The following is a 20,700-nucleotide window of genomic DNA, read 5'->3' on the forward strand; positions in this document are numbered from 1 at the left end:
ATATATGCTGTAAGCCGCCCAGAGTGGCTGGGGAAACCCAACCAGATGAGTGGGCTGTATTCTTTTTATTTTAAATCCTATTATTATTATCCGCATATTTACAATTTAACTTCTCATTATGACAGTATCCTTAATTTCATTTAAGGAAAGCTGCCTCATTATTATTTTTTTAATTTTTTTGTCCTTCCCATTTGTGGTGTGCTCAGAAATCCTCACCCATCCACTGCCAACCAAAACCCCCCCTCAAACCCAGCAACCCCAGATCTCCCTCCTGGCAAACCCCCCACCCCAAACATTTGTGTATCTGGAGTGGGCGGGTCCAGAGCAGAGGGTTACATAACCAGCGAGGCGGGGTGGACTAGAAGGGCGGCGTGGCGCCGCGTCACCGAGGACTCCTTCCTGTCCCGCCCACCTGGGAAATGCAAGGGGGGCCCATGTGAACCTCTTTGTGCTTCCCAGAGATTTGCGTCTGCCGCGATGCCGGACCGGGCTGTTCCTCTCGCCGGGGGAGCCCCGTGTTAAAGGTGCACCCTTGGGGGAGGGGGGAGGGGCTCTGGGAAGGAAGTGCAGCCCCCCAAACCCCCACCCTCTCCCAGGGGGTCCCAGCAAGGGTGCCCCCCACCCCCCAAATAATTGCAAGCCGAGCTCCCCCGAGCCGCCTCCCCGCCCCTCCCTTCCCACAGCAGCAAAAGAAAACTTTTATGCTAATAGCTTGCAAATTCTTTCCCAACAACACTCTGCTTCCCCCTCCTCCCTTCCTGGTGTTTGCAATCTTTTTAAAAAATATCTATTTGAAACTTCAAAGATCCGTTTGCAGGGGAGGTTGTTGATGGTTGGGATTCTGGCTGGAGGTTTATGGGGGAAGAAGGGGGGGTCTCCTCCATCTTTCCAGATTTTAATCCTTTAATCCCCCGTGGGTCGCTGTTGTCAAATAAATTCTTTGTATTTTCCCCCTGGCTGGTTCTGTTTGCTTTTCCAGGCATTAGAGGCGGGGGGGGGGACGGGACCCCAATCTTGCCACTTTCCCCCCTTTATTAAAAATAAATAAAATTCTGTTGGGGTGTACCCTTTAACAGCTTTTTGCCATGAGGAAGTTCTTCAGGTGGTGCAAAATGGAGAAGAAGGCGGTGTACACACCAGGCAGTTAAAGCACATCGCATCCCCCCCCCCAAAAAAGAAATTGTACTTTATTATGAGTGCCAACAATTGAAGGTTTGGGAGGGGTGAGCTACCGTCCGCAGGATTCTTTGTCGGGGAGAAGTGATGATGTGCTTTAAACATATGTTTTGTATGCAGCCTAAGTCATGTGGAAAAAACTTATTTCCCCTTCCTCTACCTTCCATTTTCTTCTTGCTCTATTTTTTTGTACATTCGTGAGGGCATCAGGGCGGTTTTATGCAATCCCGATTTCAGTACGGTTTGTGCCTGAAAAAGTTTCAGGGCTTTGTTTACGATTGGTAGGATTCTTGTAACATCCTGCTGAAATCCTGTAACTTTGCATACCACAGATGTTGGTGTGTGTGTGTGTGTGTGTGTGTGTGTGTGTGTTGTCGGTCCTGTTTTTGTATATGCAGGAGCATCCCTCAAGACAACAGTGATGAAATGCCATTAGGGAATTGTCACAGAACCACTAATAAAATGGACTGATGTGCAGGCGGTCCAGTATGAAGCTGCTTGTCTGCTTTTTCCATAAAATTTATACACCTCTTGATTGCAAGAAAACCTCAAAGCGGTTTGCAAATTGGCCATTGATGTGCTATTATTGCATCAGTGACAGCTTGCTGGTTTGTCAGTTGTGACTCCGGGTCTGATTCAAGGCCATAAGTGTCATCTAGTCCAACCCCCTGTAATGCAGGAATCTTTTGCCCAATGTGGTCCTCGAACCCACGACCTTGAGATTAAGTCTCATGTTCTACGTACGGAGTGTTTGTGTTAGTGTTTAAAACCCTGAGTGGCTTAGGCCCCGAACTCCCTGAAAGACTTCCGTGAAATAAATTCTCCTCCTAATGCAAATCTCTTTTCGTGTGATGCGTGAGCACCCAACGGATGCAGAACTTTTTGAAAGCTGCCTTAATAGAAATGAAGGAGAATTTGACTCCTCAGATGCGATCTTCCAAGGGCCCCTTTAGTAATTTCATTTGGATATCTTAGAGGCCTAACGTAGGAGAAAGACCTGGAAATGGTCGCTCAGTTTACAATGGCAGCTAGAATGCTAATCTGTCAGAACTGGAGAAATCCCAAACCACAATCTGAAGATATTAATCGCTTCATTATGTTTGTTTATAAAACATGATAAATGCAACGAGAAAAAGAAAAAAACAGGAAAGATGAATAATGACATATTTGTGCAATATATTTAGTCTCCTATTTAGACACTTTTAAAACATCAACATAAAAACCACAATATATATAATCAAAATAAAAACAACAACCCAATAACACCCCCCCAAAAAAGAGCCACATTTTACCCTTTCGTAACTTGAAATATGGGTACCCCCAGCAAAAATTTAAAATTCGGCTTTGGAATTTGGAATTTATGTGATTTGATTTGATTGGTCTGTTAATAAAAATGATTTTTTTTTAAAAAAAAGAGCCACATTTTAAAAGGGCATAGGATGTATCTATAAACCTTAATAAAATTTATATTAAAAAACTATAAGCCTTAATAAAAGTTATTTAAAAAAATGAAATCTCAGAGGAATCTCAGAACCCAGATGGTGTGTTGGCTGAATTGAGATTTCCAATGACAGGAAGGTGATAGATATTTCACAGCTTTCACGTTTTCTTCACTCCCATCTCCCATGACTAAGGAAGCCCAAACTGTGCAAAGAAGATAAAATATCAGAATAAAATGTGCAAAGTGAGAAAGATGATGATGATGATGATGCCATTTGGCACAGTTTATAGAGAGCTTGCAGACCTCAGGACTTTCGTAGGTACAGCATTTAGATTGCCTTGATGCAGACTTGTATTTGAGGAAGGAGCGTAGCCCAGTGCTAGAGCACCTGCTTGGCGTTCAGAAGGTCTCAAGTTCAGTCCCCAGTATCTCTGGGTGGTCCTGGGAATACCCCCTGCCTGCAACCCTGGAGAGCCTCTGCCAGTCAGTGTAGACAATACTGAACTATATGGACCAAAGGTATAAGTTCCTATTTAAACGGAACATTGTTTAAACCAGGGGGACTAGGATCTTACTTTTTATTTAAGAGAAGGCGCCGCAGCTCAGCAGTAGAGCCTCTGCCTTGCATGCAGAAGGTCTGTGCAAGAGGGAGACGCTCAATTGCAAAGTTGTGTGTGGATCTGGGCTTTAACCTCTGTTTATTTGGGATTGTTGCTAGTAAGCACAAGTGTTTGCATTACGTTTGTCCATCTCATAACACTCAGTGCAGGGAGCAGGGAGCCACATGGACCAGTGGGCTGACGCTGCGTAAGCAGGGCTGGATTGCACAATAGGCAGGATCAGCACGTGCCAAGGGCCTTGCAGGGAAAGAAAGAGGGTTTTTTTCTGTAAAGAAGAAATTGACTTTAAAGAAAACACATCAAAGTTGTCATAACGGAAAAAACACCAGAATTTGTTAGATATCCTTACATTTAATTCCCCACCCCGGTGTTCGAAATTCCCCGGACGTGTTTTGCTCCTGGCATGGGCCCAACTGGAGATTTCTGGGCGCCAAGTTGGTGAACACCGTTTAAAAGCTTCCATAATTAATACCACTTCCATTTCCCTGTGTGTGTGTTTCTTCTTGCATACTGGGACAAGTGAACTGTTGTAAGAGCGAGTTGCAGTGCAGTTGAGAGAATTACAGTGGTGCCTCGCAAGACGAAATTAATCCGTTCCGCGAGTCTCTCCGTCTTGCGGTTTTTTCGTCTTGCGAAGCACGGCTATTAGCGGCTTAGCGGCTATTAGCGGCTTAGCGGCTATTAAGGGCTTAGCAGCTTAGCGGCTATTAATGGCTTAGCGGCTTTAAGAAAAAGGAAACAAACTCGCAAGAACTCGCAAGTTTTCGTCTTGCGAAGCAAGCCCATAGGGAAAATCGTCTTGCGAAGCAACGCAAAAACCGAAAAACCCTTTCGTCTTGCGCGTTTTTCGTTTTGCGAGGCATTCGTCTTGCGGGGCACCACTGTATAGCGTTGGAAGGGATTCTGAGGGACATTCCGTTGGGGCAAACATAACCTAGATTTAAAGTGTGCCTAGCTTATATTTCTTTAGCTCCCAACACTGCTTCCCTCATTTTTCTCTTTTCAGTGCTTAGCCCCACCTAAACCAGGAGGCCTCCTGCTAATGTAAACTGAAATAATGCGAGGAGATCAGATTCTGCCATGTGCTGCTATAAATCTATTTTGTTTTAAAATCATATTTTATGATTTAGTGTTGGTTCCTCTCAGGGTTTTTAATGAACCCCTTTGTACAAGGCAGGTTCTTGTGTTACGTAAGTTTGTGGGGTCCTCTGAACTTATCTGAACCATAGCTGTCAACTTTCCCCTTTTTTAAAGGGAAATTCCCTTATTCCAAATAGGATTCCTCGCAAGAAAAGGGAAAAGTTGACAGCTATGATCTGAACATCAGTTTCAAACTCTGCATGTGAAACTGCTCGGCTTACCACACCTGCTTTCCATTTCTGAGGGGAAAGGAGATGGTTTTCAGTCCCTGCCCGCAGCGTGGAAGGAAACGGTTTTCTTCTTCTTTTTCTTCCAGGGGCTGGTGGAAGAAAAGGCAGCTGTGCACTTCACTGAGGAGGAGTGGGGCCTGCTGGATCTGAACCAGAGGTCATGCTGGAGATTCACGACTTGGTGACCTCTCTGGGTAAGGATCCTTTTTCCCTGTAGCCAGGATACTAAGGTCCTGCTGTGTCTGGCCTTACAGCCTTGCTAGTCCAACATCCTGTTCACAGAATCATAGGGACTCCAGAGATCATCTAGTCCAACCCCCTGCAATGCAGGAATCTCAGCAAAAGCATCCATGACAGACGGCCATCCAACCTCTGCTTAAAAACCCGCAAGGAAGGAGAGTCTACAACCTCCGAAGGGAAGCCGTTCCACGGTTGAACAGCTCTCGCTATCAGAAAGTTCTTCCTGAAGTTTAGTCGGAATCTCCTTCCTTGCAACTTGAAGCAGCTTGTTTGAATCCTACCCTGTGGAGCAGGAAAAAAACAAGCTTGCTCCATCTTCCATGTGACAGCCCTTGAAATATTTAAAGATGGCTATCACATCTCCTCTCAGTCCCTTATTTTCCAGGCTAAACATACCCAGCTTCCTTAACCTTCTCAGGCCTTCTCAGTAGTGGCACCTGCCCTGTGGAACGCCCTCCCATCAGATGCCAAGGAAATAAACAACTACAGTGGTACCTCGGGTTACAGGCGCTTCAGGTTGCGCGTTTTCCAGTTGCGCACCCAGCTGAAGCTGGAAGTACTGGAACGGGTTACTTCCGGGTTTTGGTGCTTGCGCAGAAGCGCTAAATCACACTTTGCACATGCGCAGAAGCGCCAAATCGCCACTCACGCATGTGCAGACGTGGCACTGTGGGTTGTGAACGCTGTGGGTTGCGAACGTGCCTCCCGCACAATCACGTTCGCAACCCGAGGTTCCACTGTATCTGACTTTTAGAAGACATCTGAAGGCAGGCCTGTTTAGGGAAGTTTTTAATGTTTGATCCTGTTTTTAATATGCTGTTGGGAGCCGCCCAGAGTGGCTGGGGAAACCTTGTACAGTCATAAAAAGGTAAAGGGACCCCTAACCGTTAGGTCCAGTTGTGGCCGACTCTGGGGTTGCGGCGCTCATCTCGCTTTATTGGCCGAGGGAGCCGGCGTACAGCTTCCGGGTCATGTGGCCAGCATGACTAAGCCGCTTCTGGAGAACCAGAGCAGCGCACGGAAACGCCGTTTACCTTCCTGCCAGCGTGGTACCTATTTATCTACTTGCACTTTGACGTGCTTTCAAACTGCTAGGTGGGCAGGAGCAGGGACCGAGCAACGGGAGCTCACCCCGTTGCAGGGATTCAAACCGCCGACCTTCTGATTGGCAAGCCCTAGGCTCTGTGGTTTAACCCACAGCGCCACCCGCATCCCTCTGTACAGTCATACCTCGGGTTAAATATGCTTCAGGTTGAGCATTTTCAGGTTACGCTCCGTGGCGACCCGGAAGTAACGGAATGCGCTACTTCTGGGTTTCGCTGCTTGCGCATGTGCAGATGCTCAAAATAACGTCACGCGCATATGCAGACACGGGTTGTGTTCGCTTCAGGATGCGAATGGGGCTCCAGAACGGATCCCGTTCGCATCCAGAGGTACCACTGTACATCACTCCTACATTGAGTAATCTGAGTTTGTTGCCACTGTGCTCTCTGCTCTTATCACTCTCAAAGCCTGTCTAGTCTTAGGCGAAGGGGGTTCAGGAATGCTTTCTAAGGATACTGAATCTGCCAGCTGTCTCTCTCCTGGTGTTTCCTCTTCTACCTGCTCCTCGCCCAGTATTTCCCAGCTTTTCCTCTCTGGACTATGCCCTTCTACAAACCACTGTTCTAAATCAATACTGTCCTCCTGCCCTTGGGAAGGTTCAGGAAAAGCGGGGAGGCTGCCACCATTCCTCCTCAGTCCAGACCCTGACATTACTGCGTCTCTATTTCAAGATGGACATGTGAGCTCAAGACCTGATCTTATTTCCTGGCTGGAAGAAGACAGAAAAGACCTCTTTGCCAAAGGCTCCATGGAAGAGATCAGATCCACAGGTGAGTGTGTCTCTGAGGCCACGCCGGCCCCTTTGACTTAAATCAGCATCGTGCCACTTTAAGCCAGCAAGAAATAATAGCGATGGCAATAACATACTTGCTTCACATTTCAACCCAAAATCTTTGGGCGCCTTAACGGATCCCAGGAAAAAGGACTCAATATAAGAAATACAGGGCAGGATTCAACTCACAAGTCCAGATAGTGGAAACTTGTAACAGGGACTTTGGCTAGCAGAATGGGACGGTCCCCTCCCATGCCCCCCCCCCGCGCCAGTTGGCTCAATTGACACAATTAAATAATTATATGTAAAATGACTATTATTGCTAATTAATAGTCACAATTCCATGTTTTGTGTATGATAATTAAAAATTTCTAGTAATGATACTCATAATTCCACATTTTACCTAACATAAATAAACACCGCTAAACTGTTTATATTTAGGTGAAAGAATCACAAAAACCAACTGGATAGAAAACACGAAAATATATCAAAATTCCTAAAATACAACATCGTTACAATACAGCATTTTATTTTTTTATTTTTTGCAAATACTAAATCTAAAAATAAGGTATTTAAAATATATTTGCTTACATATTATGTGTGTTATTTATATTAATATTTTACATTAATGTAAAAATGCGACTTTTCCCTCTAAGAGCTGTGGTGGAAGCAGAAGACTCCTGTCTGCCGGTAGGGATTTGTGGGTATTTGATGCTGCTTTTGTCAATCCAGCAAGTAGTTACTTTTTTTTTAACCTGTTTGTTAATGTTTCTGCCATTCTGGAAATAAAACTGAGTTTTCAGGCATTTCTCTCTCTCCTCTTTCTCTCCTTCCCTCCATATCTGGTTCCCAAAGGTGCCAGATCTCTGAAGAAGATCAAGGTGGAGAGCTTTCCAGACGAAGCTCCTGTGATCAAGGAAGAGTATGAGGCTCTGCCGGAAAGATGCCAAGAGAATATTTCTTTCCCCAGTGAGGCCGGCGAGGAAGGTGAGTCCCAGTTGCCGCCACAACATTGGGGTGGAGTGAATAGTAGTAGTAGTAGTAGTAGTAATAATAATAATAATAATAATAATTTATTTATACCCTCCCATCTGGCTGAGCTTCCCCAGCCACTCTGGGTGGCTCCCAATCGAGTGTTAAAAACAATACAGCATTAAATATTAAAAACTTCCGTAAACAGGATAGGAGCATTCAAGCAAGTAAGGTAAAAGTAAAGGTAAAGGGACCCCTGACCATTAGGTCCAGTCGTGGCTGAATCGGGTTGTGGCGCTCATCTTGCCCGGCGTACAGCTTCTGGGTCATGTGGCCAGCATGACTAAGCCGCTTCTGGTGAACCAGACCAGCGCACAGAAACGCCGTTTACCTTCCCGCCAGAGCGGTACCTATTGATCTACTTGCACTTTTGGTGTGCTTTCGAACTGGTAGGTTGCCAGGAGCTGGGACCGAGCAACGGGAGCTCACCCCGTCGCAGGGATTCAAACCACCGACCTTCTGACTGGCAAGTCCTCGGCTCTGTGGCTTAACCCACAGCGCCACCCGTATATTCAGCATAAGGATGAAATTATGGGGGCACAAAGGAATTATGTCGAGCTCCTACAGGATAAGGGTGGGATCTGGAAAACAAGCGAGGTCCGAACCAAAAAAAGTGGCAACATAAGTTGATGGAATACGCACATCTTGCAGACTTAACATATAGAATAAGAGAACAAGAAGAACATACATTTAGAGAAGATGGGGAAACATTTGTTAAATATAAACACTGAAAACACTGGCAGCATTAAGATAAATTCAACAGTGTAAATAAGTTTTGATGGATGTAATAATGGAAAATGATTGATACAACTTTTGTAAAATATGCAGGGATATAATATAGGTAAAATGAACCATGGAAAGTGAAGAAGGGAAGTCACTGATATCTTAAGAATGCAAAAATGAGTACTTTAAATTGCAAAACAGAAAAATTAATTGAAAATTCACACACACACACAGAGAGAGAGAGAGAGAGAGAGAGAGAGAGAGAGAGAGAGAGAGATACACATAAAGGAATTGTGGCTAGCTTGTTCAGGATAAGGGTGAGATAGACAGACAGACAGACAAGAACATTTTGCCATGGTTAAATAAAGAAAAAAAAGTGGTAAAGTACTTAAAATTGTAATACATTGCAAGATGGAGTAATGTTATTATTCCAATGAGTATTCAATTAATATCAAGTCATTAAAAGTTTTCTGTTGTATGTCCACAAGCTCTGGTGTTAACGATCGCACTGCCTTATTATAACACTGCCAAATTATCATACCATTAATAATGCCAATTGTTCAAAAGCCAAAGTATACAATTCAGGTGGGCCCCCGTGTACTAGAATTGATGGTTCGATGATTTACTTTATTTCCGCGTTCCAAAATCTTACAAATTTCCATTACACAGTCTCAGAATAAAACACCCATTATACCGCAACTGCAATTTTAACGACTTCCACTCGCATTAGCACATCAAATGATTTACAGTCCAACAGCTGAAGCATTCAAACTCTCTCTTTGTTCTTCTTGCGTGTGGTAATTCTTCTGCCCGTGATATTTCTTCCTGTCCTTGTAATATATTATGTCTATGAGGTGAATTTTACTATTTCGATCACAGACCAGTTCCAGCCCACATACAATATTGAGGAAGTCATAAAACATGATAGGGATACATTTGAATTTGCAAGTACCGTATTTTTCACTCCATAGGACGCACTTTTTTCCTCTTAAAAAGTAAGGGGGAATGTCTGTGCGTCCTATGGCGCGAATGTGTGGTCCCTGGAGACAAATTGCCGGAGTACGGCACGCTCTTGGGCTGCTCTTTGGGGGGGGGGAGTCGCGCTCCTCTGCCGGCAGCCTCGGCTTCCCCCTGCAGCCCCGAGAAGCTTTGGAGCAGCGGGAAGGCTGTGCGCCCAAGCCCCGCGCTCCTGGGCTGCCGAATGGGGTGGGGGGTGCTGTTCTGCCAGCAGCCTGCCCTTTTCCCTCAAGGCTTGAAGCAGTGGGCAGGCTGTTCGCTGAGAGAGGGGAGGAAGAGGACGGAGGGGGACCAAGAAGCTGGGTGAAGGGAGAGGAGGTACCGTAGGTTTCCGTGAGTGGAGAGTCATGGGAGAGGGCAAAGGAGAGGGAGCAGCGAAGGGGAGAAATTGCAGGCGTCACCTGAGGAGTTTGGGTGAAAGGGATGGAGAGGAGGAGGCTGGAAAAGGGGACTGTGCTGCTTGGGGAGGGGGAGAAAAAAGTGGGGAGAAGGAAAGGAAAGTATTTTACATGAAGATAGCGAAGAAAGTGATGTCAGTGATTGTGAGCAACTGAGCTTCATAAATTCTGACTCTAGCAGTGATGAGTTCATGGGGTTCACAGAAGACTAGAAAAGTACTCAAACCTTAAAGTCTCTCTGCATTTGTTAATGACAGTGATGGTGGTTCTTAATGCCACTGTTGACTGCTGTTCACTTTACTTGGCTGTAATATGATTCTGAGATACTGGTTGTTTATTAAATACAGTAGCTTATACAACATTTGATTCAGAATATTATTTTTCTTGTTTTCCTCCTCTAAAAACTAGGTGCGTCCTATGCTTGGGTGCGTTCTATAGAGCGAAAAATACGGTAATTGTAATATATTTTGTCTGTCTTCTCCCTTCTTTCCTTGTAACCCAAGCGCACCTGCTGAGCCGCGCCTCCGACCCCGGTTTCCCCGAAGGCATGTCCCTCTCAAGCAGCGGCAGGAAAGGGCGAGGTGTCTCCTGGAGGCACCAGGAAATCTTGGACCTCTTGGACATTTGGGGGGAGCCGAAGATCCAGGAGCAGCTGCGTGCCAGTCACCGCAACATCGAGGCCTTCGAGATCATCGCCCGCAAGATGGCCTGCCGCGGCCACCGGCGCAACGCCGTGGAGTGCCGCTCCAAGACCAAGTGCATGAGGCTGGAGTACCAGCGGGTCGTGAACCACAACTCCTGGACGGGGAAGCACACGGCCACCTGCCCCTACTACGCAAAGCTGCACAGCATCCTCCACAACGGGGACGCGGCCATCCGGCCCAAGCGCATCCCCAGGAACATTAAGAAAAAGACAAGAGCCTCGGCGCCGCTCGCCAAGGAGGCTGCCGCTCCCGAGCGCACCGTGGAACTTTGTGCCCAGGAAGCAGGAAGTGCAGAAGAGTACATGGTGAAGCAAGTTCTTGTACCTGGTGGGCAGAATTTGTCTTATTAGGGACAAAGGAATGTGGGGAGCTGCCTTATACAGGGGTACCTTGGGTTAAGAGCTTACTGTATTTTTCGCTCCATAAGACGCACTTTTTCCCTCCTAAAATTAAGGGGAAATGTGTGTGCGACTTATGGAGCGAATGCAGGTGGGAAAAGCCCCCAAGAGCCGCACACACACTCCGTGCGGCTCTTGGGGGCTTTTGCCTGAGGAGGGAGAAGAAGGGACTGACTGGCTTTTAGAGGGGGAATGCAAGAAAAAAATATTTTTAAAGGGAGCGCTGAGCAGAGCCTGGGATGCATACAGGCTCTGCTCAACGCTCCCTTTTAAAAAAATTTCTTTCCTTGCATTTCCCCTCTAAAAACTAGGTGCGTCTTATGGTCAGGGGCGTCTTATGGAGCGAAAAATATGGTGATTCGTTCTGGAGGTCCGTTCTTAACCTGAAACTGTTCTTAACCATGAGGTACCAATTTAGCTAATGGGCCCTCCTGCTGCCGCCGCGCAATTTCTGTTCTCATCCTGAAGCAAAGTTTTTAACCCGAGGTACTATTTCTGGGTTGGTGGAGTCTGTAACCTGAAGCGTCTGTAACCTGAAGTGTCTGTAACCTGAAGTGTCTGTAACCTGAAGCGTCTGTAACCCGAGGCACCACTGTAGAGATCCAGGTGTCTGTGTATTATCCACACTGGTTGGCAGCAGCTCTCCAGGGGTTCGGGCAGGGGACGAGTCCCAGCCCTACCTGCAGAGGCCAGTGGGATTTGAACTTGGGACCTTCTGCATGCAAAGCAGATGCTATAGCCCTCCGCCATTCTTCTTGGGAGTCAGCAGAGGTCCTCCTTTCTGCAGCGGGGTGAGAACTTTGCGTGTTGCGGAACTGGTCACCTTCCAAATATTGCTGGGCTCCCATCGTCTCTGGCCATTGGCCGTGCTGGTTGGGCTGATGGGAACAGAGGCGGTTTTAGGGTGGGGCCGGCGGTGCTGTTGCCCTGCAGGGGGTGCCCAAACAAGAATGGCGCGCCAGTGGCGGAGGAGGTGCCAGGGTGACGCTAAAATTTGAGAGGCCAAAGTCCGCCACTTAATGGCCGCTGCAGGAACACAGCTTCCCCGCAGGCATCCGCTTTGCATCGTAACAGTTTGCCTGATTTGTATGGGTCAGAACAGTTGTGCAAGAATCCACTGGCATGTTCTCGGGGTCCCCTGGTTTGTACGCAGGCGGCCTGGAATCAATCCCTCGCGTTGTCCAAATTGGGTTGAATGGGGATGCGGAACCTGCAGTCCACCCAGATATTGTTGGGCTACAACTTCCACCATCCCTCGCCAGGGAGGACAGAACAGTAACTCGCATAGAGGCCCGTGGCTTTCTCCGAGGGCTATTCATTGCTCTGTACAGTGGTACCTCGGGTTACATACACTTCAGGTTACAGACTCTGCTAACCCAGAAATATTACCTCAGGTTAAGAACTTTGCTTCAGGGTGAGAACAGAAATCGTGCTCCGGCGGCGCGGCGGCAGCAGGAGGTCCCATTAGCTAAAGTGGTGCTCTAGGTTAAGAACAGTTTCAGGTTAAGAACGGACCTCCAGAACGAGTTAAGTACTTAACCTGAGGTACCACTGTATATGTCACGGACTGGATGGATGCTGAGGAATGGTGGGAGAAACCAGCTGGGGAACCCCCAGGGGAAGAAGGCTCAGAGTCCAGGGAGTTGTGGTGGGATGACATTGAGGGGTTGGAGGGAGAAGACTGGGAGGAGGAGGTGTCAGAAGCCGAAGAGGTAACAGGGCTTAGTGAGTGGGGAGAGTCTGTGGCAGAGAGAAGTCCAGAATGAGAGGCAGAAGCTGAAGCAAGAGAAGAGGGATACCAAGAGGCAGAGAAGTCAGGCTGGGGAAGAGGCACAGGTGTCTCCCCATTGTGCTGTGACAAAGTCCCTTCCGCCTGATCTCCCAGAACCAGGAGAGGCATGAAAAGGGCGGAGAAGGTTGGCTTCATGCAGGCCCGGCCTCGGATTTGGAAAAGGCCCTGGAGAGGAGGGGACTTAGGCAGCTGTGGAGAGGCCTAGAGATGGGAAGGCCTGGAAAAAAACCTGGTTTCCCCCCAGTTTTTTCCAGGCCTTCCCATCTCTAGGGAGGCCTTCAGTCTCTGCAACTGCCTCATGGGGGCCAGACCTGCTGGAGATGAGTTGCTGTGCTCATTAGGCCTGACAGTCCTGTGCCGATCCTGTTTTTTTACTAATAAAGAGTTAACTGCACTTGCTCGGCGTGTTTTACCGCTGGCTCGCTCCTGTCGGTACGCTCTTCAGAATTAAACTTCTCACATGGGCTGAGTGAATCATGCCTCACAGTTAGAGAAGAGTGTTTATTTATTCCGCCCCAGCCAAGGATAACTCAGTTGGCAGAGCATCAGACTCTTAATCTCAGGGTCTTGGGTTTGAGCCCCATGTTGGGCAAAAAGATTCCTGCATTGCAGGGGGTTGGACTAGATGACCCTCAGGGTCCCTTCTAGCTCTGTGATTCTTTTTTCCCCCCAGCTCTGTGATTCTGCGCAAAGCATGGCCAGCGGTTACAGATAATGGGAGCTGTAGCAATATCTCGAGAGCTACAGTTCCCCAACCCTGTTTCTATATGCTTTAGCTTAATTTTACCCAATTTTCTTTTCTAAAACATTATTATTTCTCCCTAGGAGATGGCCACAGCGAAGAAAAGGCCATAGAAGAGAGCATTGAGACGTGCATCGTTGGAGATCGCTCCGGTAAGTGCTGTTAGTGTCAATGTCAGGCAAGTAGCTGCTTGGGCTGCATCCACTCGGATGTGGTTGAGAGAGTGTCTGTCAGTTAATTCATTGCCCACCCACCCGCCCCCAAACAGACTGCCTTTCCTGTTTAATAGATGCAGCCTCCAGTGGAATAGGGGTGGAAATGGAAGCCGACCAGGCAGACACAGAGGTGGAGAAGGAACAAGGTATGGGTTTTAAGATCATTGGTATCTTCTACACTCGATTATTGTGGGACTATACTTGGTGCCTGTTGTCTTTGTCCATGGAGTTTTCTTGCCAGGGATACTGGAGTGGCTTGCCGGTTCCTGCTCCAGGTGGATCACGTTTGGTCAAAACTCTCCACTATGACCTGTCCATCTTGGGTGGCCCTGCATGGCATAGCTCATAGCTTCTCTGAGTTATTCAAGCCCCTTCGCCACGGCAAGGCAGTGATCCATGAAGGGGACCTTCTTAGGAGAAAAGCAATGAGAAACCTAGACAGCATCTTAAAAAGCAGAGACATCACCTTGCCAACAAAGGTCCGTATAGTTAAAGCTATGGTTTTCCCAGTAGTGATGTATGGAAGTGAGAGCCAGACTCTTGAATTGATGCTTTTGAATTATGGTGCTGGAGGAGACTCTTGAGAGTCCCATGGACTGCAAGAAGATCAAACGCATCCATTCTTAAGGAAATCAGCCCTGAGTGCTCACTGGAAGGACAGATCCTGAAGCTGAGGCTCCAATACTTTGGCCACCTCATGAGAAGAGAAGACTCCCTGGAAAAGACCCTGATGTTGGGAAAGATGGAGGGCACAAGGAGAAGGGGACGAGAGAGGACGAGATGGTTGGATGGTGTTCTCGAAGCTACCAGCATGAGTTTGACCAAACTGCGGGAGGCAGTGGAAGACAGGAGTGCCTGGTGTGCTCTGGTCCAGGGGGTCACGAAGAGTCGGACACAACTAAACGACTAAACAACAATAATCCTTGGTGCAGAATGCTGCAGCTGGACTGTAGGTTGGAACAAGCTACAGTCAAACCTTGGTTGTTGAACATAATCCATTCTGGAACACCGTTCAATTTCTGAAACGTTCGACAACCGAAAACTGAAAACAGAAGCCTCAATACAATAGGGAAACTCAAAATGGAAGCTGCGTAGCATGTTCGGCTTCCAAAAATCGTTCAACAACTCAAGCATTTACTTCCGGGTTTTGGGCGTTCGGAAGCCGAAAAGTATGATAAGGGAGGCGTTGGGGAACCGAAGTTTCGCTGTACAACAAGTACCTAACTTGGGTGTTTCCGCAGCTTGTGCTTGCTGCTTTGTGCTATCGGGCTCAAGGATCTTGTATTAGTTTGCAAGGCTCTTAACAACTTTGATCCAGGATACAACCAGGGCAGCCAAGATCTTCTGATGGAGCACTTTTGATGCCCCCCGCATGCCTGAGGTTCAGCTGACCGAGCCTCTGCTGTGGAAGGCGCTTGCCTATGGAACTCCTTGCCAATAGTTCAGCAGGAACCACTCCTGCTTTTAGATGTCTTTTAGACAGCAGTTTTGTTTGGAACTTTCTCACACCCCAAACCAACCAATTATTATGGTTTTTTGGTTGTGCACCAATTTGTTTTAAATGGAGGCGTGTGCATGGTTTTGAAAGTGCAGTTTATAAATATTTACGTGTGCCTTAGGGAGGGCCTGAGGTCTTATTTCTCTCCCTGATCACCGAGGTTTTTGGGGCTGTCTCTCTCACACACTGCTCATATCCCACTTGGAGCTGGGCCTTCCGTATTGTGAGTCTAAGGCCCTATCTGCGCATTCAAAGCAGTATTATGCCACTTCAAACAACCATGGCTACCCCCAAAGCATTCTGGGAACTGCTTGTAAGGGTCCTGAGAGTTCTTCGGATAGGCCCCTATCCCCTTCACAGAGCGACCATTCCCGGTGTTTCCTATGGAGAGGGATAGATAGTTTTTGTGTTTTTAAAATTATTTACACTTTTCAGATATATACATTTAACTGGTTTTACAATCATTTTAACATTTTAAAACTTGACTTCCTCCCCCCCCCCCTTTTCTTATTTTAATTGTCTTCTGCATATCCAAATTCACTTAACTTACCCATTTATTTGTATTCTTTAAATATATACTCTTATGTAAGTGCAGGTTACATAATCCTGCCAGTTTTTCCCCCCCTGTTTACAATTTATCTGTAAATATTCAATAAACCATCTTGATTTCTTGTTTTTCCGGTTTCTCCATTTCTGCACATTCCTTAAGTTTTTGTATTTATTCTTCCTTTGCTGGTACTTCTGCTTCTTTCCATTTTGGGGCAAGTAGCGTTCTTGCCACTGTAGTCGCATACATGAATAAGTTTCTATACAATTTAGGTAGTTCTGTCCCTATAATTCCCAAAAGAAAAGCTTCTGGGTTTTTTTTATTACAAAGGTTATTTTGAACATCCATTTTATGTATATCATTGTATATCATTTCCCAGTAAGCCTTAACCTTGCTGCAAGACCACCACATATGATAAAAAGAACCTTTTTCTTTACATTTCCAACACTTACTGTATACGTACGTATTACCGTATTTTTCCATGTATAAGATGATGCCTTTTTCTAAAAAAGAAAAAGAGGCAAAAATTGCCGTCTTATACACAGATCGTGAATGCAGAGGGGGAACGTGCGATTAATGGCAGCAGCAAGGAGGAGATTGGCAGTGGCGATTGGGCAGGTGATTGGTGGCTGTGGCAAGGCCTGCTGGCGATTGGCTGTGGCTGCGGCAATTGGGCAGGCGATTGGCGGCTGTGGCAAGTGGGCGGGTGGTCTGTTGGCGGCGAGCAGGCAGACAATTGGCGGCTGCGGTGAGGTGTGTGATTAACCGGTGGCTGTGGCAAGCGATCAGCAGTGGCGGGCAGGTGGGTGAGCGATTGGCGGAAGTGACCTCCCCCACCCCTCAGAAGAAGCTAAACAACTTAGTTTCTTAATTTTGGGTTTAAAAAAATAGGGGTTTTCTTATACACGGAAAAATACGGTATTTGATTTGGATTTATACATTAAAAGGTTGAGAGGAATTGATAGTTAAGCCACTTTGCGAACTGTAGGTCTGGGAGGGAAATAAGGGGTTCCTGAGCAACTCTCAGCAGCCTAGGGAACGACAAGGTTTCAGATCCGTTGGAATTAATGGACATGACTAACTTACGCCCAAGTTGCCTCTTGCAGGAGCAATTTCTAACATTTTACTAAGAAGTACTTATGTCTGTCCTGAACCTTCAATAGATGCGCCCAAATTCTGGTATGACGAGAGGAGGAGCTTTCTTTCTCCGTGCCTCGTATAATTTTTACACACCTGTACCGTGTCTCCTGGCCTTTAAATTAAAAAGCCCCCGACTGTTATCACCTTTCCTCATATAGGCGAGTCTCTCTGTGCCCCCTTAAGGCTCTCCTCTTTGTTGCCCTTCCAGATGCTGCCGCCCCGAACCGCCCGGCTCCTGCCCTGTCCCCCAACACGTGCATGGCAATCCTGCGGACCAAGAAGAAGCGAAAAGGCGAGAGCGACATGATCGAGCGGCTGATGAAGCACTCCTCCACGGAGAACGCCCGGCTCCTGTCCGCCATGGAGAAAGACAGCAAGGTTTTCTCGGAGTACGTCCAGCTCATGAAAGAGGAGGACGCGCAGATCAAGGAGGAGAGGAAAGCCTTTCTGAACTCCATTGACAATCTCGGCACCATCTTGCAGAGCCTCGTCTCCGGCCTGAATAAAATCGGAGAGGCCCTGCTCAGGCCTGACCAAAGCCCCGCCGCCGGGTTCGCAGACAGCTTCTCCTCTCTAAACTCACCCTCGGGCTGCGTGTCGCTGGTGCTTTGCAACGGAGAAAGCGCCCCTTCTCAGAGCACCCATTTCCCCGGCTCGCTGGAGAGGGCGTCTCCGGAAACATCGAGCCCCGCCAAGGAATCAGTGTACATTCCAGACTGCCAAGGGTAGCTGTGCCTAAAAGGCCAGGTGTGGACAACCATTTTCAAGCCTCCCTTGTGGCTTAACCTTCCCCAGCCCCCGGGGCCTGCATGCCAGAGGTGGGGGGAGCCGGTGCAAAAGGGGGCAGAGCCAACGCAGAAAAATGATAACAGTAGGCTGACGTCACTTCTCACGCATATGCACCCCACTGATACAGAAACACAGGGAAATTAGATCTGTCCCCCTAAGCTGGACTGCTTGTGGGTGGAGATCTCTTGAGCCGCAATTTTCAGGATGCAATCTTCACTCTACCGCAGAGCTTGAAGTCATGGCAGAAACGAAGAGTCTTCCCCCGTTCCTCCAGCCTGAGCGTTTTTGTCAGGGTGTGGGTTGTGGAGTAGGGGTGGGACATTAAAAAAAAACCCTTCCAAATCTCCCAGTTGCAACCGACCTGCGGCAATGGATTCACTGTGCATGGAGCCACTGGGGAGCGGGTTAATGGGACTGAGGATCAGACCGGTGGCCCCTCACCTCTGGCACAAACCAGCGAGCTACGCTGCTCCCCGCTTGTGGTTGGCCTGAGGTATCCAGTCGCGTTAGACATTTTGGGGAAGAGAGCTTTGGCAAAATGTCCTCGACATCTCACACGGGAGTTGGCCGAGCCAACGTTCGGCAGCCTGAGATTGCTTTCCAGCACTGAAACCAAAATGAATTCGACCGAAGTGTGGGGAGATATAACCTTCCTCCTCAGCCCGATTGGCACAGGTTGCCTGAGGTGGGCGAGCGGCTTTGTGTGGTGTGAGAGAGTGGGTGTTTGAGAGGGGGGCAGGTGGCCGCAAGTGACGTTTTTCTGCGGCCCCCGGATGCCTAGCCAAGGCTGAATGTGGCCCCGCGGACAGTAACTGTTTGCCGCCCCTGTTCCAAGTGCATGTTCTTTACTGGGGTTTTTAATAGCCTAATGAGCGCAGCTGCATTCAAATGAAATAAGCCAGAGTGAAGGATTTCTTTTTGGAAAAAAAGATCTCTGTCTCTCTGTATATATATTATGCATTTTTCTAACAACTCTAATTTTAGCGCACACCTGAACCCATTTATATTCTGTGTTTTGTGCAACAAAAGCATAGGTTCCCTGATTTATAAATAAGAAGCACCTTTCCGTCGCTGCCCCCGGTTGTTTTAAAGAAGATTTTTTAATAAAAGAAATGGTTCAATAAAAGAAATTACTCTTTTCGTCCGAACCGTCCTGCGTCTTATATTCACAGTAGGTATAATTTTTTACCTCAGCATTTTCCCTTCGTGGCACGATAGTTGCGCCTCCAAGTTCCTTGATTATGATTGACAGAAGAGATACGGGTATTAAGATTTCTTATCTGCCCTTTACCGTAAGGTCCCAGAATGGGTTGCAGTAACATATAGAGTTACAAAAACAAATAAAAATGGTGTCAACAGTGAGGCTGCTCCAAAATTATCCTCTGTACTAGAGTGAGGAACTTCTCTCAGCCACGTAATCTCCTGGAAATCTTTTTTTTTGGGGGGGGGATATGCAAGTGGTGGGCAGGGAAAAAAGCAACAGCGTGAGGCACAATAAGTGTAAATTTCACCTTTGTACGGAAGGCTAGCTTCTCCACACACAAACAGTAACTTCCCACAAACAGCTCAGTGATCATGCACTTTACGGATGCTCCCGCCCCCCCCCCCCATGTTTTACTTTAATTATTATTTTAGAAATTTTTGATGGCTTTAGACAGTTTTTTGATTAATAATTCTATTTTTGTTTTGTAAACCGTTTGAGGTTTTCATGATAATCGAGCATTCTGTACGTTTCATTAAATAAAATAATAAATCCAAAACAAGACGCAAGGCCCACAATCCCTGCACAAATAATCCCTAGCTTGCATACATAAATAGTCTGCACGGATGTTATCGGCCCAGAGATGGAAAGAAGACGAAGTCCCTACCAGAGAAGAATGGCAGATCAAGTTGACGGATTATGCCGGAATGGCCAGAATGACCGGAAGAATCAGAAATCGGGAAGACCAAAATTGTTAATAAGGAACGGGGGAAATTTATGACTTACCTTAAAAACCATTGTAAACAGTTAAAATCGTTAGTAGGGTTGGAATATCACTTGTAGCTTAATGATGAATATTGGACACAATGGAGATGTAAAAGATTTGGATTACTATGAAAGATGCAGGAGGAAATGATTAACAATAGGAGCCACAAAGCGGAGGAGGGAGGTCCCAAGAGATTCCTTGGAATCTTGTTTTTATGTTGTATGTTCAATATGTGACTGTAAAATTTTAACTTGAAAAAACCAAATAAATAATTTAATAATAATAATAAATTTCATTTATACCCCGCCCTCCCCGGCCAGCGCTGGGCTCAGAGCAGCTAACACCAATAAACTCAGAGTAAAAAACATAATGGGGGGGGGGAGCAATTTAAAATACAGGTTAAAATGCAATTTAAAATGCAGCCTCATTTTAATAGTAGGCCATAGATCAAGACCATAAGGGGAGAGAAACATAAGGGTCAGACTGAGTCCAAGCCAAAGGCCAGGCGGAACAGCTCTGTCTTGCAGGCCCTGCGAAAAGATGTCAAGTCCCGCAGGGCCCTAGTCTCTTGTGACAGAGCGTTCCACCAGATCGGGGCCAGTACTGAAAAGGCCCTGGCCCTAGTTGAGACCAATCTAACCACCTTGCGACCTGGGACCTCCAAAATGTTGTCATTTGTGGACCTTAAGGTCCTCCGCGGGGCATACCAGGAGAGGCGGTCCCGTAGGTAAGTGAGTCCTAGGCCGCATAGGGCTTTAAAAGGATTAGGATTAGTCCTTCTGAATACCAATCGCTGGAAATCGCAGAAGGGGGTGGGCTCCTGTGGACAAATCCCACTTGTGGGTTTTGTTGGCCACTGTGGGAACAGGAAACTGGACCAGATGGGCCATTGGACTGATCCTGCGGGCTCTTCCTACGATCTCAATATAGGAAAAAGCAGGTAAGAAATCAAGTCAACAACATTTAGGAGCATTTTATAGACTCTCCTGTTCTCCCAGGCACTTGATGGCTGAAA

At 47.0% G+C, this 20,700-nt stretch overlaps 1 protein-coding gene across 2 annotated transcripts; it reads left to right on the forward strand.

Annotated features, from left to right (window-relative positions):
- Positions 1-394: 394 nt before the first annotated feature.
- On the forward strand, positions 395-18,858 carry LOC128409258 (uncharacterized). 2 transcript variants are annotated; one of them, XR_008329205.1, is made up of 9 exons: positions 395-524; positions 4,694-4,801; positions 6,623-6,721; positions 7,579-7,710; positions 10,397-10,924; positions 13,613-13,681; positions 13,819-13,890; positions 17,138-18,352; positions 18,394-18,858. XR_008329205.1 is itself a non-coding variant. In XM_053379588.1 (8 exons), the coding sequence occupies exons 2-8, from the start codon at positions 4,768-4,770 to the stop codon at positions 17,656-17,658; spliced, it is 1,455 nt and encodes a 484-aa protein (XP_053235563.1). In that variant the 5' UTR covers positions 395-524; positions 4,694-4,767; the 3' UTR covers positions 17,659-18,858. The 2 variants fall into 2 exon arrangements, 1 of the variants encoding a protein (XP_053235563.1); XM_053379588.1 differs by having other exon boundaries at positions 17,138-18,858.
- Positions 18,859-20,700: the final 1,842 nt, after the last annotated feature.

The sequence above is a fragment of the Podarcis raffonei genome, chromosome 2 (genome assembly GCF_027172205.1).
Source record: "Podarcis raffonei isolate rPodRaf1 chromosome 2, rPodRaf1.pri, whole genome shotgun sequence".
NCBI classification, from domain to species: domain Eukaryota; kingdom Metazoa; phylum Chordata; class Lepidosauria; order Squamata; family Lacertidae; genus Podarcis; species Podarcis raffonei.

Bases quoted from the DNA above. Each gene is read 5' to 3' on its own strand.
- LOC128409258 (XM_053379588.1), top strand. From the start codon at position 4,768: ATGCTGGAGATTCACGACTTGGTGACCTCTCTGG. The intron at 6,722-7,578 runs GTGAGTGTGTCT...TGGTTCCCAAAG, and splicing joins GGAAGAGATCAGATCCACAG to GTGCCAGATCTCTGAAGAAG. The intron at 13,682-13,818 runs GTAAGTGCTGTT...CCTGTTTAATAG, and splicing joins CATCGTTGGAGATCGCTCCG to ATGCAGCCTCCAGTGGAATA.